The following is a 19,052-nucleotide window of genomic DNA, read 5'->3' as shown; positions in this document are numbered from 1 at the left end:
CCTAGTCCTCCTCACCCTCCTCATCCTCTTTTCCTCCTCATCCTCCGCGTCACCCCGTGAGCAAAACCAAGCAGTGCGCATGCGCGGAGCGTTCGATCACTGCCCGCTGTAGCTAAAGGCTAAGCTGAAGCCAACATGGAGAGGAAAGGTAAATCTCCGCACGGACACTCACTGTTAGCGGCGTCGTGTGTGTGTCTCGTCTCCGACACTGTGTGTGCGTGGCGCGCGTTAGGTTTAGCCGAGCTGCGTGCATCCGGTCCGGGGTGTGAATTCAATTGAACGCGTCTGTCACGCTCGGTTGAGCTGGGGCGAGCTGCGCTAGCCGTTAGCTTTAGCTTCAACGGAGACATTGACAGGATTAGCGAGCTACGTTGAGCTTTCTCAGCTCCTTCTGTCTCGTACCGACGCCAATGCAGCGATAGATAAACCGTGTTCACCGAGCAGCGAGCTTCTCCTGTGTGTTTTTAAAAACGACTCCATGAAACGTAGCGTTGCTGAGATGAACCTATGCGGGCAGCCCGGTGACTTGACGCGAGAGGGTCTCCGGTGCGAAACCCGGTGACAGACGCAGCGCAGGTTTGATTTAAAGAACCGTGAACACGATCTGCCGTGAGCCACAATGGCACGGGTTGGGAGCTGAGGTGTTTGTATGCTTCACCTCCCACTGTGTCATCTGGCTTTGTGTCTGAGAGTGCGAGTCCCAGATCAAATGTCAGCTCCGCACAATCCCCAGCTGAGTTCATGTGTGTCTGCTCTCTGCTCACAGTTCTGGCACTGCAGGCGAGGAAGAAGAGGGCGAAAGCCAAGAAGACCAGCAAAAAGTGAGTGGGATTCCCAGTGGTCATCTCTCCTTTCTCTTCCTGATCCCCGTCGCACCAGCGTGCATGTTGTGTGTTGTGCTCCCTGGGGGGGGTTGTGTGTTCCTGTGGTGTTGTTGCGTGTGTTGTCTTGAACGTGGCCCACCCGTTTAGATGCGAGACTGACAAGTGAAGGTCATTGGCTGCATGTTTGCACTCCCACCTAATTCTGGTCTGTGCCTGCTCCGGAGGTAAGGGAGAGAAATGCTTCTTAATATATCTCAGAGGAATCCGGAGCACACTGGGTTGGTTTCCATAGCTTTCCATTTGTTTCCGTGGATGAACAGTAGTGTCATCCATGAAGCTCCAGTCAGAAATTGTAATATCCAATTTGTTATTTCAATCCAATTTTATTTTATATACTGACTCAGTGTGAGCGGCCATCTGCCTCGACCGGTTGGGTTCAGCAGAGAAAAATGGGGAGAAGAGAGGTGGGTGGAAAAGAGGGGAAAGAAGAGAGAGAGATAGGGAACAGTTGGGTACCCTCATGTTTCAGCTCTGACAGACTAGTTGTTATAATGAAAACAATAATGGTGATAATTATGGACGTAAAGATGTTATTAATGATAGCAGCAACAATTCATATAATAATAATAATAGTTGTTGTCTGAATCCTGCAGCTTTGTATTTGTCTGATTGTAAAATAATATGTCATTCAGGTCACGGTATCTTCAGCAGTTGCACATACAAATGCACTATGTTGTCCAGTTGCCTTGTACAACTCCTGAAGATTATAAATTACACTACCCAAAGGTTAGGTTAAATACCGATTGTTTTGGCGTACCTAACAATCTACTAATCATGCCATCGGCGCCGTCCTCGGGAGCCTTACATAACAGCCTGCGCTATATTTATAACAGGAGAAGGAAGAAGCCCACATCAGCTCACCGAACCATGGTGTTTCACTGAAAAAGGCGCCGCTGCAGATATTCATCTCCTGTTATGTTCATGGCTGAAACTTGCGTGTCCATCGGCCACAAGAATTATAAGACACTAAGAGATGTGACTTGAAATAGGACCGTTGCATGTCACGGTCATCCTTGCATCCTGAGCACCATGTGTACTGAGGGGCAATACCGCTCTGTAATCTAGGAAGATGTATGGCGGAGTGAGCAGGCTATAGTTGTGTATCAGCTGTCAGGGTAAGTGAAAGGGTGTTGTAGAATGATTTAAATATTAGAGCACACAGGCAAAGAAATACGAGAATCCAATAAAAGTTTCAGCAACAATGTTTTGTTTTTTAAAAAGAAGAAAATTGGAACAGTGTTTGTCTCCACATCTGCGTGATTGTGTTGCCATGGTTCCTCCCTGTCAACAGTGAATGAGAAACCAGGTCTGAAAACTGCAAAGATAATTGATCAGTTCCAGGTCCGATTGGTTCCAACAAATGCGTTATTAATTACAAAGTTTGTTCTTATGCAAGAGTAGCAGATGGATTTCAAATGGAAAAAGCCTTCATTAAAAAATGTTTAGTCCAAACTGTTAAGTAATAAATTGCAGCTGTTTGTTCTGCAATTGGTGCACAAACAAGCTTAAAACCTCTTTGCTTCAAACAACCACGTCATGGCATGAATTTGCAGATTAGGTGGAAACCAGCAGCTCATTTGTGAGACATTAACAGACCAGAGAGTTTAGGAATTCATGTCAGTGTGCTCTCTGCTCACTTGGCTCCCACCGTGATGAGCTGCCTTAATCTCCTCTGTGGAGGAAGTAACATCAGGCTGCCCGGCTTTCAAGTTAATATTAGCAACCGAACTGTTGTCAAACAGATTATAGGATGTTACACATTATCTTTCACATAAAAAGGTCGTCTTGTGCTTCGAAGAAATGCCAGGACCACAATATTTTTATTTCACATTTTGAGAGTTGCACGACTAAATTCAAGAAACCTTAAAATGAGACATGGATCTATAAATCTGAAGTACATGACTGCCGGCCATCCTCTTGTATAGTGATGCCTGCTTTGATTTTTAGCAGCAGTTATGTTGAAAACACCAATCAATATATAGATCGAAAAAGTCTGCACACAGGGCCGAGCCTTTCTGCATGTACTAAATCTCAAATATAAATAGTGCTAGGACACTTGCTTGTCAGGGTGGGGTGGGGGTTCAGTCTTCTATGACTTGCTCTAGATGGACTTTGTCTCTTCTGTCCGTCAACTTGACATAATGACAAAAATACAGAGAGTTGTAACCGTGGGACACCAGTGGTACACAAGCTTGTGCAATAATATTTTTCTTATCGATGATGCATATATTCTTTCCTCTTAAATGCAGCTTACTCTAGCGATTTATGACTGAGTGCAAACGTCTTGATGCAGCAGAGTTTATATATATGTTTTCCTCCTTAACAGGGATTTACAGCGGACACTTTGCCCGAAATAGGTCTGGTGTAAAATTAGTAAAGCCATTCTCATGCAGACATGTGCTGACAGCTGTGCATTAAGATACGAACCCTGTGGCGCAGATTCCTTTTTGAAGATTGCTGTGTTCTTCAGTGTGAAATGTGTGGAAGGAGGATGATCAGTGTGGATCTGTTGTGGCAAGAAGGTTTTGAAAGGCTTGGCACACATTGAAAAATATTTTTACAACCAACGTCATTTTGCTTGCATTGCTCTCTTACAGTCGCTGCAATGAAGCTGTTGAGTTGGTGGCGTATATTTGTTGCAAAAATATACAGATAAAAAAAAAAACGGTAGCATTGTAGATTAGCTCTGGACATTTCTTATTTATTTATCTGAGCAAATGTAAAAGTTTAAAGTAATTATTATTATATAAGTTTCTGAATGGTGTTTAACACGTATTTAACTTGAAAGTGTATCTTAAATTCAATGGCTCAGACCAGGCCAGAAACTTAGAATCCCTTCTTTCGATGATATTCAGGTCAGTTTACAACTTAATTCCCAGTGGATGATTCAAATTAACAACCTGGCTCGGATTTAAAGCAAAGATCGAGGTGTGGTTGGATTTATAGGCTGGGGGCTGATGAAAGCAATGTATTCACAAACTCTTGATGAATAACGTCTGTATCTAATAGAGCCTTTGCCATGAGGGCCCTTACACTTAAGAACAATCTGCCAGAAGAAATTAGACTAGTTGCCTGTTTTATCTCTCTTCTTAAGACTCATCTCTTTTATACTGTTTGTTGTAAAGCACTTTATTACTTGTAATGAAAAGTGCTATACAAATAGTTATTATTATTATTATTGTCCATGTAAAGCCTGGTAAAAAGAAATTGGTAAAAAGGGACTGAAGTCTGCGATGGTTGGTTTGTTTGTCCTTTAGACAGCAGCCAGCCAATCCCAGAAGCCGACAGCCGCCCCAGCTCGAAGCTTCGCCTCAGGAGCCCGAGGAACCTGAGGAGATTCTTGGCTCTGATGATGAGGAGCAGGAGGATCCTAATGACTACTGCAAAGGTGAGTCCTGTCTCACTCTGTGCTCAGATTAACCTGGTAAAGTGTTACAATAACCAGTGTATTTTCTTTATAACCCAATGAGTTTTTAATTGGTTATGAAACGGTCTTATTTTAATACTGCTGCCTCTTTATGATCTACAACAGCAAATGAGACAATCAGAATATAAATTCTCAATGTCTGTGACCCCCCCCACCGCCCTGTGTCGCATTTTGGTACATGCACGCAGGAATCACTCTCTCACTCTGCAATTGGAGCTGAGAGAGACTGGTCAGAGAAGAGGATGTAAACTGATGCAGTCCTTGTTTCATGTTGGGGTGACGCAGTGTTTTCTTGGTGTGTGTCCTGAACTCGCTACGTCTGTCTTTTTTTTCACTCCTTCCAAAACAAATGCACACGCTGTCTGGACCGAGGCTTTTAAGACAGATGACAGTGGGAACACTACCACTTTTGTCCAGAGATTAACCAAAATCAACGAAAATGAAAAGTTCCTAGTAGGACCTTTAATGATGTCATAATTGTTTTTTGCACTAGAGATGTTCAAATGTTTGAGCTAACCAGTAAATGTGCATGTTCTTCCCTTGCAGGTGGCTACCACCATGTGAAAGTAGGAGACCTTTACAACGGAAAATACCATGTAATCCGAAAACTGGGCTGGGGACACTTCTCTACTGTTTGGCTCGCCCGGGACATCCAGTATGAAAAAAAGCTTTACTGTTTTGTTTTTGAGACCTGATGTTGAATAACAGACACAGTAGCAGCTGACTAAGACTGTTGTGATAAGACTTTGAACGGTGCTTCCTGTTAGTGAACACTTCTTTGGTTTGTGGTTGCAGGGCGAAGAGGTTTGTTGCAATGAAGGTGGTGAAGAGTGCAGAGCACTACACGGAGACGGCAGTGGATGAGATCAAACTCCTCAGATCTGTAAGTTGCAGAACTCTGCACAAAGTAGGTTCTATGAGTTCATGTCACACAGATCAGGAATAACTGTAAACTTACACAAACATGTTTTTATGGTACAAGTATAGACAAAGCTTTTACAGTTAATTATAACACAGAACAAGACAACAGGACTGTACAGTACTTTGTGACAAGTTTCAGTTGTTTAGTCGTGTGTATAAACAGTAATACATGGTTACAGAATGGTTAAAGGGATGTTAATGTCTATCTTGTACAGGCCCAGTAAAATATTTGTAATTTGATCCCTTTCTTTGTCCTCAGGTAAGAAACTCTGACCCCAATGACCCCAACCGTGAGATGGTGGTGCAGCTGCTCGATGACTTTAAGATCTCTGGTGTCAATGGGACTCGTATCCTTTGCAGCCAAATAATGCAAATCCTACCTGGTCTTTCTGACTCAAAATAGATGTTTTATTGCCTCCGACTGGAAAGACTGAAACCCATTAAATCCTGGAAAAATATTTTTTCAGGGAAATGATTGTTCCTTCCCTCAGTGTCAAATTTAGCTGGGAAGCAGTGTATAAGCAACAAAGTAAACAGCAGGTGTCGGTTTGAATAAATGGAAACTTGTGTGTCAGACCTCCACTGATCACAACACTTTGGCTCAGTTAGATCCCCGAATGCCACCAGGATAGCTATAGCTGTAATATGATACTCCTGAACAACACTGTGGTGTGTAGACTCAGGACCGGCCCTCTTTTCAGTATAAATAATGCTCCGCCTCACGTAGGTGAATGACCTCAGAGCCTCGACTTTTTCATTAAATGCTAATTCCTTCTAATGTGTTTTCAGTTTGGCTTTACCTGGACATTGTTTATACCTTGACTGCTGTGATCTTCAGATGTCTGCATGGTGTTTGAGGTGTTGGGGCATCACTTACTAAAGTGGATAATAAAGTCCAATTATCAAGGGCTGCCACTGCCATGTGTGAAGAGCATCATAAGACAGGTAACACGAGACTGTCAGGGCCACACCTTTTGTATGCTTCAGCTGTGTGGCTGCCAGGCTGTGTGAATGGGTGGAAACCAGTCAGGCCAGAGCATGTTGTTATGATGGAAAATATATTCAGGGAGTGAGCCTCTTAACATGCCTCGTGCAATAAGAAAATTGTAAAGTGTTGCATTTTTTAGCCAAGGAGCTTTTGTGATAGAACGAAAGATTCAGTAATTGTGGCCTATGTTGCCACTGAAGCCCCTTCCTCTGCTGGCAATGTGAAAGGAGTCGACCCCCGTATACCTGCTAATTTTGGTGTAAAAGAGGTTTAGGCATTTCCTTTTTATAAACGTTTTGACACATTCATTTTCTAGGTACTCCAAGGTCTGGACTATCTGCACACAAAGTGTCAGATCATCCACACAGACATCAAGCCAGAAAACATCCTGATGAGTGTTGATGAGCCTTACGTCCGGAAACTCGCAGCCGAAGCTACAGAGTGGCAGAGGACTGGGGCGCCACCTCCCTCTGGTTCAGCAAGTACGAGACAAACGCACGCGTTCAAATGTTTATTCATGAGCACAGTCTGATAACAGTTTGTACTCATCTGATATTCTCTTTTCAGTAAGCACAGCACCTGCTCCAAAACAGGTACAAACCTTTTGTTATTATTATTTACTTTTGGTTGACTCCCATGTAGCTGCATAACAGAATTTTAAAGCAGTCCTAAAACTATTTAGCTGAGTGCGAGCCTCATTTAATTCCCTGTGTTTATCGCTGACAGACGGTAAAAATGTCCAAGAACAAGAAGAAGAAGTTAAAAAAGAAGCAGAAGCGTCAAGCCGAACTGTTGGAGAAGTGCATTATGGACCTGCAGGAAATGGATAAGACCACAGAGACACGAGAGGAGGAAGATGATGAAGATGAGGATCCACAGTCTCCAAAGGGGCGAGTGTGTGCCCCTCTCAGACAGGTGTCTCTTCAGCAGCTGGGAAATGAGGAAACGGGTGGTGAGAAGCCCACGTCACTGGAGTAATATGTGCCGGTTAAAGTTGTGTTGTGGTATGAGCCATTTCAAGAAATTTAAAATAATGACACCTGTCCTGTCCGTCTGTCTGTCAGAGAGCAGTGCACCAGCAGATCTCATGAGGGCGGGACCAGAGGAGCTGCCGGAGGTGAACTGTAACGGCCATGTGGAGGTGGAGCAGAGACAATCCCAGTGGAGGGACGAGGACCAACACAATGGCAACGCAGAGGCCACAGAGAAATGTGCCAGTGAGGAGGAGGAGCAACACGAGGAGTCCCCTGCCCACCACATCTCCAACGGTGTGGACTCTGCTGATCTCAATGAGCTGGACATTCCGACTGAAGGCAGGGGCGCTCACAGCAGTGGAGTTCCTGAAATACTCCTTCCTGCTGGGCTGGAGGAGGGAGAACTGGATCAAAGCGTTTTGGAGGAGGAGGGAGAGGACGGAACCGACTGTCAGTATAGAACCCAAGAAAGCCCAATAAACGGTCAGTTGGCCAGAATATGAGATATCTACTATGTGCTAACAGGTTTTGTGGTGTGGTTTGTTTTGGCTGGGCTGCCTCGGATGTTTAACAAAGGCTCAGCCATGTGAACTTTGTAATATTGATTGTCCAACAGTTTATTAGATTCCTGGTCCATCCTTATTGCTGTGTGTCTCTCTCTGCTCTCCTTCAGACAAGCTCACAGCAGGAGCCCTGCTAGTTAACCCCCTTGAGCCACTCAATGCAGACAAGATCAAGGTCAAGATTGCAGACTTGGGAAATGCCTGCTGGGTGGTGAGTAGTCTGCTAATGACCTGAGGGATTTCCTGATTAGGGATGAAGTCTTGCAGCGAGGGACATATCCACTGTCATCTTGCTACCAAAATAGAAATACATCCAGCTTTCATCTCTTTGCTCTTCTATCGTGTACTAATTCACTTCAGATGCTGAATGGCGGATATGGCCTGGCACCGCTCTTCACACATTTATTGTAGGTTTTCCATGACAGACATCACACGAGAAAAACAACATGACACTACAAAGACATGGCTATTGCACACACAGGACACTCAGCCAGTACTTGATGGTGTTACAGTGTTAGATTATTTTCTGCAGGCATTACTATTTAACACAGTGTCTACATTGGAACATATGCATGCACATGCTTTGCTCCAATACATTTTTTTAAATAGATATTAGAGGAACAGACATGATGGTTGAGGGTAGGAGTGTGAGATGAACAATGGCCTTGTTGTATTACAAAGTTCCCAGAGTTTCCTGTTTCAAACTGAAACAGCGACCTTTCTTTAGAAGTCTAGAGGGAGCGAGCAATGCTCTGTGCAGTATTTTCAATTGTGATATAGTATATTGTTCAAGTTATGATGTGGAAGGGCAGATGCGGTATGAGAGCAAATTTAGCAGTGAGGAACCTTCGCCTCCAATTCACTTTCAATCTGTGGGTGCGAGGAGGCGAATAAAACATTTGTTTCCTGTGACAAAGCAAATCAACAGTATGGCTTTGAATGGAGTACAACTTTAGTTCACTTATACCTGCGATAATGGCTTCACGTTCCCATATGTGTGACTGTGCCCTGATAAGGTTCTCTAGAGTCTCCACTCGTTTACAACTTTTGAATTTATCTCTTTCTTGCCTCTTTCAGCACAAGCACTTTACAGAAGACATACAGACACGGCAGTACCGCTCCTTAGAGGTGCTCATTGGTGCTGGATACAGCACACCAGCAGATGTATGGAGCACAGCCTGCATGGTGAGAGATGGCACTGACAGTCAACTTGTATAATAATACAACCTAAGAAGAACAATCATAGTGTGCCTCAGTAGAGCTCATTATGGGATTGCAGCAAGTTGTGTGGGGGAATAAATCTACCCCATCATACACAGTGACGTTTCCTGTGTTCATGATGATTGTGTTGTCTCCTCAGGCCTTCGAGCTTACCACAGGGGACTATTTGTTTGAACCACATTCTGGGGAAGATTATTCCAGGGATGAAGGTAAGGCTGGGACTTTCTTTTTTGCTCTATTTTCTGTCAGTTATAATTGCACAATGTTAATTCTAAGGGTTTTATCACTGTTGGTAAATGGTTATTGCTCCTGTAAAACAGCTTCATTATGTTTTTCTTGTTAAATGGCCCCACAGCCCTTTTTATTCTCACACTGAGTTATATGAATTGTTAAACGTCTAATAATAATTTCACAACACGCACTGCAAGTTCTTCACTGCAAATTCATGTGCAGTTTGCACAGCATTTTGCACTTTGCTTAAATCTCCACAGCGTTAACACTTCAATGAGGTACTCCATTACAGTGATGTCAAACTTAAAAGAAATATGGACGTGACTCACGTGATGATGAGTACCAACATTCCTGTGTTTATGTCCTCTCTTAACACCTTCAATCACAATTTCTGCCGCACTGGAGACGGGGCCATCTCTTCATTTCCTCTCTCCCTCTTTCTTCACCTCCTCATCACTCAATCTCTACGCTTCCTTGTTCGCCTCCTTGAGGCGTTCTCCATGTAAATGTCGGCTCGTTGCGTAGCTTCTGCTGTGGCATGTCAGTCTGAGATTCCAGCTTTTGCTCATCCGCACATTTCAGCTGCAGCTGTGAATCGACTTGTTCACCTTCATGCACCTATGATTCTGTTTTTTCTCCATTCTACCTCTGCTTTCTCTGTTGTGTGATTTATGGGCTTTTTTACTAATCACTCCTCCTGGATCAGATCTGCTGTTCACGCTTTAATGCAAATAGGGTAGTTGGCTGTGCTCTAGGCCTTTTTTAATGATATATTTATCTGTTTTGTTTTCCTGAAGGAAAGTTCATGGCCTATATGTGTTCAAATGTTTGTAAATGTGTAAAAAATAATACAGTATTCTCATACATGTGCTTCTTGTCATACCACATTGTCATCCATCGTTCCTAATACATTGTTCCACGACTGTTTGCCATCTCTCTCCTGTCCCCATCTCATCTCATTTCTCCCAAACTTCCTATCTTCCCTCTCCTCCTCTGATGTGCCTCATTTCCAGACCATCTCGCTCTCATGATAGAGTTGCTCGGTAAAATCCCTCGTCACTATGCTCTGAGTGGGAAATACTCACAGGAATACTTCACCAAGAGAGGTATGCCACCCCTCTGCCTGTGGCCTGCTGTGGGAACAGTGGTGGACGGCAGAGAGGAGGGTAAAGGTTTCCGTCGGCACGCTCACATCTACCAAAGCTGTAGGTGTGCACAGGCCCGTGAGCAAAATATTCAATACAGACCAATACATGTCTGAATGGTGTCATCAGTCATTGATTCAAGTATCAGTAGCTCTGCCAACAGCTGCCTGTCAGAAGCACATTCAGTTGCCTCCCTTGTTGTTGCCAGAGGGCTTGGCTGGATACGAATGGTACTGATCCCTGCTAGGTAATTTCTCCTGACTTTTTCCTCTCCACAGGGGAGTCGTATATAAGGTCAGTCACAGCAGTCGAACAAATTTAATCAAATACATTTAGTAAATCACAGAGAAATTTAACTAAATTTCATGGCTTGTTGTTAAGCACAGGTCTAGTGTATAAAAATAGTTTCCTAACATAAAATGAAAGTGTTTTCACCAAAATTTCTTAATCTTATACCGGTATCGGTAAAAATATCTCATCTCCAAAGTGAACCCAGGTTCAGGAGCTGGTTGGTTTCAGTGTAAAGCTTTAGAGCACGTGTCGAGGGCAGAGCCTGCTGGGGGACTTGAACCTGCAACAAAATCACTCAGCTGTCAATCATAGTGACTCAGATTCTTGTAGAGCAGAAATGATTAGTAGATAAGCCCTGTGAGACAAATTGTGATTTGTGAATATGGGCCATACAAATAAAATTTGATTGATTGATAAATTGATCAGTCCATGGACATTTATTTAACAACTGTTTTGAGAGTCTGAGACAATTTTCCCCATTACTTAGAGAATTCCTTTTATTTGTTGAAATGTAAGTGCGAAGAAAAAGTCCAGAATTCTGTTTGCACCCTTTAATGAATTAGAGAAGAAAAGGGGTGAAGCTCTGATAGAATTGGCTTCAACAGATCTCGGAAAGATCACATCTGCCATTTGTACCTTAAAGTAGGAATATGTCATTGAACCATGTCTGTGTTTGACATCTGGCCTGTGCACACCGACCTCTGCAACAATCTGACCCGTGTGCGTGCCGTCAGCCTGATGCCGCTCGTCCTCCGCCCTCCGTCCACACACCCACAGTGGGCCCGTGACTCCGACGCTGTCTGATGAATCTGTGGTTTGTCTTGTTTGTCTTTCCCTCTTCCTTTCGGCAACCACCTGCCTTGTAGACCATATAGCGCTGATCATAGAGCTGCTGGGGAGTGTCCCACGCAAACTCATAGTGACTGGCAAATATTCCAAGGATTTTTTCACCAAGAAAGGTAAAACAAAAAGTGTTGGTGTCGAGTTTGGAGAGATTTCCGTCCGTCTGTCCTTAGGATCATGGTCTAGTGTTGCTCATACCTTTTTGTTTTAATTTATTGTTAAAAACCTTTTGAACATTGAATATAACCTTTTAAAAAGATCAAGTATTCCCTGTATGAAATATCTCTAGATAGTTTTAATGCATGTCCATGTTGTTCTCATAGATTTAACTGTTGTCTTGAGTTCACACACTGTAAAGCTGTGCGGCTGTGCCTCTGATACAGCGCTGTGTGTCTGGCCGTCTGCAGGTGACCTGAAACACATCACGAAGCTGAAGCCGTGGGGGCTGCTGGAGGTGCTGGTGGACAAGTACGAGTGGCCCCGCGAGGAAGCTGAGTGCTTCACTGATTTCCTGCTCCCCATGCTGGAGCTGATCCCCGAGAAGAGGGCCACCGCTGCAGAGTGCTTGCGCCACCCCTGGCTCGCCCTCTAGTGGACACCTCCAGCCCTTGCACCTCCCCTCCCCTCTCCCTCCTCTCTCCAGAGACTGCAACAGATCACTTTCCAGTTTGGGCATATCAGATGAATATTTATTTCTTTTTTGTTTTGTTTTGTCGTTTTGGATTTCTTATGTTTTTGTTATTGAGCTAATGCTTCTGTGTATGTTTGCTTTGTATTTGTTGGTTCTTCTCTCGGTGTGATGACGTCAGGAAAACGAGTGGATTATATTTCTTTGTGGTTACGTTGGCTCCAACTGCTGTGCTTTGTTCACCCATCCGGCTAAGCAAACCTGTTATTGTACTGCTAGTGACTCATCCTTGTTTGTTACACTCCTGCACTAAAACTTCAACAAACCAAGGGTATGTAGCTTCATTGATCATTTCGTCCCCGTAAAAAAAGGATTCACCGTCACCCTTTTCCTCATTTTCATTAGTGCTGTGTTCCTTTTTTATGGATTACTTTATCTCATATTACATTCTAAGGTATACATTTTGTATTTGTAAAATAGGTTTAGGAAGTTGCACACTGGGCTTACATTCACACTGACTGCGGTAACGACTACTTTCTTACCGAGACATCCACTGTCTGAAGTAGATCATATTATTTAGCCACAAGATATCACCTGGTAGTTAGTGTGGTTAGTTACCTGTTGGAAATGAGATCAGTCTTTCTCATGGGAGGCTGGTATTCTCATACACTTATTACAATTCAGGAAAAATAGTGTTTGAAAGGTTTCAGAAAATACAGCATTTTAAGAAGCCCAATTCAAAGGAAAAAAAATAAGTGAAAATAAACTGTATATATCTGTACCAAAGAGTTTGCCTTTATGTATATTACAGTTATGTACAGTTTCTAACAAATCGTATATCTTAGCTAAAAATGATTTAGCTGGGTAGCTGTGTTTTATTAAGAAACGTATGGAAGATGTGTTTGAGCTCAGTTGTATGTGTGGCCAACAGTTCACTAACATCTGTTTTTACCATAGACATGAGGAGATCTGATGTTACGCCACATAACCGATCATATCAGAGTGACTTTACGTTTCTGTCGAGGCCTCGGTGAAAATGAAATTTACTGTTTCAGTGTCAGATTCAAGAGCATCGACTTTGTGTGAGCTGTCGATTTACAAAACCGTACAACACAACATACAATAAAACAGATTCATACAATACACAATGACTGTCATGCTTGTTTTTCAGTCTTTATTAGTTTCTGGACATGAATTATGGAACTGCTATAACTTTATTAATAATTTGCTAATGAAGCAGTAGAGTTCTATATTAGTACAGCTAAAAAAAATGATAGATACAGTTGTGATCCAAACTGCATCATGAAATTTCGAGATCCTCGTCTTGACCCTTGTTACCTTCAAACTACACCACGCTTCTTCTGAAAGTCTGTGTCCATCAGTTTTTTTCTGTAAAAGAGAAGACGATAAACTTTATTTTAAGGATTTCTGATTCTCGTTCACAACTGGTAACACTGGTCAGTAGACATCCAAACCATAGACTGTATACAAGATCCAAACTGAAGTTTGAACTAAAGCAGAGAGACAGTTCTAATAACTGAAGAAAGCAGGAGCAGTTTAGAATGACAGGACATGCAGCACATGGATAATTCTATGCGCTGATGTTTTGGCGAACAGATCTACGAAATCATGTATATAAAGTAAATAAAACACTGAATTGCAATAATTATTACAATATAGTCAAAAGGCCCAAATTAACTAAGTAAATTAGAAAAAACTACACATAAAGTAAACATCCACCTCTCCCATGACAGGATATGCAAATACAATTAAAGAAAGATCCCAGCTCACTGTGGGATAAATATCAGTGTCAATATAATAAGCTCAACATAAGTGTTCACCTGAGCTATGACAACAATGAAAGATAAAAATACTAAAGTTCTCAGGAAAACACCTACATCAACAATTTTCATGACATCTGAACAAATCCCATCTGCTGAGGATCATGGGATATGATCAAAAGCTCCAACATAGTCACTTAATAGACCTGGAGGGGGGGGGGGGGGTGTTCAGTTATTGTTTGAAGCTTTTGTTTGATATGATTTGTAAAAAGGCTTTTTCTGACATGTCACAGTAGGAAAATCACAGGTTTAGATAATAAAATCAAAGATGGCTGAACTGTGTCTTCACTTTCACAGTCCTGACTCACTATGTCGTCTTTCTGGGGCACCTGTGCTGTTCCAACTGTGACAAGTAGGAAAACATCTCCGGTAAAACGTCCCCCCCCCCGCACTAAGAGCAGAGACGTCACTTCCCTCTTTTCTTCCACACCCTCAGCCTTCACCAGTTTTGCAGTAACCCTTACCTGCTCCGTCCATCTCAAAGTCGTCCGGCAGCAGTTTGTCTTGTCGGTTGCCGAGGGTGAAGGAGAGGAACGCCAAGAGGAGGGCGTCCAGGATGCTGATGATGGCCAGGATGTAGGCCCAGCGCACCGTGCAGTTCCCCAGGCTGTACTTATCCGTCCTCTGGCCACACATCCTCTTCACCTCCGGAGAGTCCCAGCCGTCCGGGTAGATCATGCAGCCCATTACCATCAACACGGCTGCGGGGGAAGGAGGACTTAGAAATAGCAGAGTCTTGCTATAATTACCCCTTGTGTGCTATTACACTGCTTAATAATTATGAGAGAGGTATTTTTGAGCCCTGTGTTGATGCACCCCCATAAAGGGCCAAAGGTTTCATTCACTCATGGTGCAGCAGGGCCAAAGATGCTCTGTGGAGCTGTTTCTATTGTGTATTCTTGTAAAAGGTCTTCCATTTGTTATGATTTGTATCTGGTTTTAGTTTCCTCTGGGTTTCTGCCAAAGCTGCTGTACAAATGCAGAATTTAGCAACTGTCAAGCTAAAGATCAAGGAACTGTCCCCTTACACAGAGTGCTGGAAAGTAATGAACAAGTATACACTCGTGAACTGGGATTTACTTACTAAGGCGGACAGAGCTTTTGAAATAAGAGCCCTGAGGCTCCTGAACACTGGGCCTGAGGAAATACGACAGGCTGAGTCAGTAGCTTCCTTTGAATCAAAGCCGAAAAAGTACTTTTATTGTACCACATTCCCTAAATTTAACTCTACTGTTTATTATTGGAGCGGTTGGTCATGCTTGAATTCAGTGTTTTAATTATTTTATTCTTTCACGACTGTTTTTATTTGTTTTCAATGTAAATTTGTATGTTTGTTTGGTTTTTATTCTTAAAACACTGTGTAACTGTGTAACTGTTTTGACAACTTGTACTTTATTCTAATAATGTATATTCCAGTCTATTATACTTTATACACCACCACATTTACTTAAAATATGTAGTAAATAGTTACTCTACATTAAGATTCAGATTTTACATAAAAAAATCAACATGATAAGCCTCTAAAATTAAATGTAGTGTTCTTGAATTGTTGGTTGAGGCTCCTCACAAAAAACAACAATTGTAGCTTCTTATCAAAGAGATGTTTCTTCTCTCTACTTCTGAGGTAGTTTCACTTAAACTGCTGTTTGAGGCACAAAGAGGTCAAATTGTACAATACATAATAAGAAAAATAGAGAAAAGTCAAAAAGATCTATGTCATTTTTATTTATTTCTGCCACATTAATTCTCTCTCAACTGTTCAGATTTATATTGTGAACCTCTGGGGCCTGATCCTTAGTTAGAGGAATAAAACTGAGCAGCTATACGTCCACAAAAATGCTGCTGACAAGTCGTTGCATCTGTATGAACAATCTCTTTTATATAAATGATGTTATATTGGTCACACAGGAGACATTTTAACACAAAATGTAGACTTTTACCATTCTTAAAGTGTATTTTACTGATATTGAGTTTCTGCTTATACTTAAGTAGGAGTTTAAATACAGGATCATTACTTAAAAAGCTATTTTTACATCATTGTATTACTGAATTTTACTTGAGAGAAGGATCTAACTTCTCCCACCACTGCTTAGATATACCTGCACCTTATACAATACAACTAAAGTACATATGACAAAGGCCTGGCTCGTTTCCTTGGCCCTGGTATGTCTCAGGTACAAGTTTAGATCGGTTAACAACACAGCGACACCTGATTGTGTTACATGTAACCAATCCGCCCGCAGAGGTGTCAGAAACCAGATCCTTTATTAGCTTCCACAGCGACGAACAGCACATCGAGAAAGAACAGCACATCATGTGTGAAACCAGAGATGTGAGAAGGCAGCTCACGACCAGATGACTTTGTCACCAAGAGGAGGGTTCATGAGAGAAGCACAGGTCTCACTCCTCTGTCAGAGGTTTTACTCTGAGGTGAAGAATGGGGGTTAAGATTTAAAAGATTTTGTTTGATCTTTTCTGGAACATGGAGAATGTTCAGTCGTTTAAATTGGATAATTACAAACTGATAGTAGAACAAAATACGGGGTTTAAACTTGCAATTTATTTTTGTTTCATATTCGTATATATACAGTATATTTAGCATTTCTCCACAGACTGTAACTTTTGACCCCGGCCAAGATTTTGACACTAACTCAAACACAGAATATCAACAGTTTCCTTTTCAAACTTCCACTTTAAACTTAGTGTTTTTTTTTTTTTGACTGGATGACACTGCAATACTATTAACACAGTCTTTTTTAATTTTGCCTCAATTCCTATTAGTGCGTTTTGTGTTTTTTCTCCTTATCTTATAAACTAATGAATTATGAAGGATCGAGCAGGTAAATTAATTAACAAATAATCTAATTTAGTTGAGTTCAGAGTTTTCTCAATTAATACTATCTTTAAAATAGGAAGAACTAATGTCAAAGGATTAGAATAAATTAAAAAACCCAAGAAAGCAGAAGCTAAATAATGTCTAAGCAGATAGATAGATAGATAGATAGATAGATAGATAGATAGATAGACAAAAGTATAAGTAGGCTATAAAATTTTAAACTATTATTATTATTATTATTATTATTATTATTATTATTATTATTATTATTATTCTTTGTAGTAGCTGTGGTAGTGGTATAAGCAACTTCATAAGGAGTAGAGTTATGCTACACACTAATATGAAATGGAAGTACATGAGTAAACTGCAGTGCAGCGGTATAGTAGCCCACCTGTCTCTCACCTGAGGCCAGCTGCATCCACGCACAAATCTTGTAGACGTTCCCCGCGTTGCAGAAGAAGAAGAGGCTGAAACAGACCATGGTGCCCACCACCAGCAGCATGGAGGAGCCCACGAAGAACATGGCGGTCCTGAACGCAGGTGAGGGGATGGAGCCGAAGTCCAGCATGCTGCCTTTACAAATGAGCTCCGACGTGAGCGCGTTGCCGATGCAGTAGTGGAAGAGGCCGAAGTATCCGGCCTGCGGCGTGTTGACGCTGTCCCCGATCCAGAAGGGCTGGATGAACACCACCACCGTGATGATCACGAAGCAGATGGTGAACACTGCCCACATGACGCCGATGGCCCGGGAGTTCCTCACGTAGTTGGTGTGGTAGATCTTAGCCGCTTCCTGCGCTGGAAGCAGATCCATGTCAGCAGAGAGGAGAAGGACAGCTAAACGAAAAAGTTGGAGTCTGATCCCGCAGCTCTTAGGAAACTCTCCCTGCGTGTCTGATTATCTCTCCTGTTATAAACCTACACGTCCTGAGACTTCACGCCACAACACACAGACACACACCTGCTGTGGCAGCTTCACACTCACAGACCTCAGGGTTCAGCACCCTGGACAGCACCTCACTAATTCATGACGTGTTCTGACGTCACACTCAGACAGGTGCACTGTGGGCTCACAAACTTTTTACCTCGGACTCTGGAAAGTAAGTAAATACTTTCAACTTTTATTTACTTCGAGGTAAAGGTCAACTTGAATGGACCATTTTTAAGCGTTAAAAGCATTAATAAAGTTTTCTTTAAGTTATACCTATTAATAGTCTGTTTATAACAGTTTTCTGGTCCAGTTCCCTTTACTGCTGTTGTTGTATTTTGGTAACTCCACTGGTTCCAGTCTGAAATGGTCTTAAATATCGCACAGTGGTATTTAGTGAACCCATGGATATTGATTCTGATAGTTTGCTGAAGGTTTTATGGCTGATGCTCAGGAAGCTTAAAATAAAGTTTGCTGATATTAAACTCAATATGGTTCCAGCTAAGTCTTCATATTGGAGCCCTGCTTATCTGAAAGCCTGCTGCCAGGGACGGGAACACAATAATAGATTTTATTCTGATAAGTAAAATAAAAATAAAATGAAATCACATAGATAGATTATGGCTTTTGACCGTTGGGAGATTAGACGCTTCCCGGTGCACGAACCAACAATTGGCCCACAGGTCTGTTTTTAGCTCAGGGGCATATGTGACAAAACTAACAATAAACACACAGCCAGCTTCACACACACACACACACACACACACACACACACACACACACACACACACACACACACACACACACACACACACACACACACACACACACACACACACACACACACACACCCTCCATGTTAAGTCTCCTCTGCAGGCTGAAAGGTTACTGTATTCAACACTAGAAGTAAAGCACAACTAATGTGATCAATACATACAGTATATACAGGCCCAAACCTATGAGTGTTAATAAAGTTATCAATAAAGTATTCCAAATAATTTTTCTTTGTATATAACATTTTAGTCTGAATTAGTACATCTCGTGTGTTGAAGCCCCACCCTCTCATTTATCAGTATAAATCAGTGATTCTTTTTGTTGTTGTAAATCATTTAAACAACACTGACATTTACCTTTAAACCACAACAGCACACATTGTTTCACTCCATGCATTTCACTCCATTCTTTATGCCATATTCAGTTTTGGATGACAACCCTGGCTCCAGGCTGACAGGGGCAGCCGGACAGAGCGTGCCACCATCTGTGCCTGTCTCCCCTCGGGGAGAGTCAGAGTCGGTAACAAGGAGCTGGAGGACCTCCTACATGACATGATGCCA

General features: G+C 42.2%; 2 protein-coding genes across 3 annotated transcripts; one reads left to right on the top strand and one right to left on the bottom strand.

Moving 5' to 3' along the window:
• Positions 1–13,259, top strand: srpk1a (SRSF protein kinase 1a). 2 transcript variants are annotated; one of them, XM_034589722.1, is made up of 16 exons: positions 1–148; positions 767–821; positions 4,142–4,272; positions 4,858–4,966; positions 5,107–5,194; positions 5,492–5,579; positions 6,071–6,177; positions 6,537–6,702; positions 6,788–6,813; positions 6,947–7,172; positions 7,285–7,677; positions 7,868–7,968; positions 8,835–8,942; positions 9,118–9,187; positions 11,512–11,604; positions 11,896–13,259. In XM_034589722.1, exons 1-16 carry the CDS (start codon positions 136–138, stop codon positions 12,078–12,080), a joined length of 1,959 nt encoding a protein of 652 aa, XP_034445613.1. In that variant the 5' UTR covers positions 1–135; the 3' UTR covers positions 12,081–13,259. The 2 variants fall into 2 exon arrangements, with proteins under 2 accessions (XP_034445613.1, XP_034445612.1); XM_034589721.1 differs by lacking the exon at positions 11,512–11,604 and adding an exon at positions 10,223–10,315.
• Positions 12,205–17,775, bottom strand: lhfpl5b (LHFPL tetraspan subfamily member 5b). Its single transcript, XM_034589723.1, has 3 exons — positions 17,196–17,775; positions 14,422–14,658; positions 12,205–13,505 (listed from the first exon to the last, which is right to left on the bottom strand). The coding sequence occupies exons 1-3, from the start codon at positions 17,602–17,604 to the stop codon at positions 13,495–13,497; spliced, it is 657 nt and encodes a 218-aa protein (XP_034445614.1). The 5' UTR covers positions 17,605–17,775; the 3' UTR covers positions 12,205–13,494.
• Positions 17,776–19,052: the final 1,277 nt, after the last annotated feature.

Source organism: Hippoglossus hippoglossus, chromosome 7 (assembly GCF_009819705.1).
Source record: "Hippoglossus hippoglossus isolate fHipHip1 chromosome 7, fHipHip1.pri, whole genome shotgun sequence".
In the NCBI taxonomy this organism is placed as follows: Eukaryota; Metazoa; Chordata; class Actinopteri; order Pleuronectiformes; family Pleuronectidae; genus Hippoglossus; species Hippoglossus hippoglossus.
Note: the sequence above shows the minus strand (reverse complement) of the source record. Positions and strands in the feature narration are given on the sequence as shown.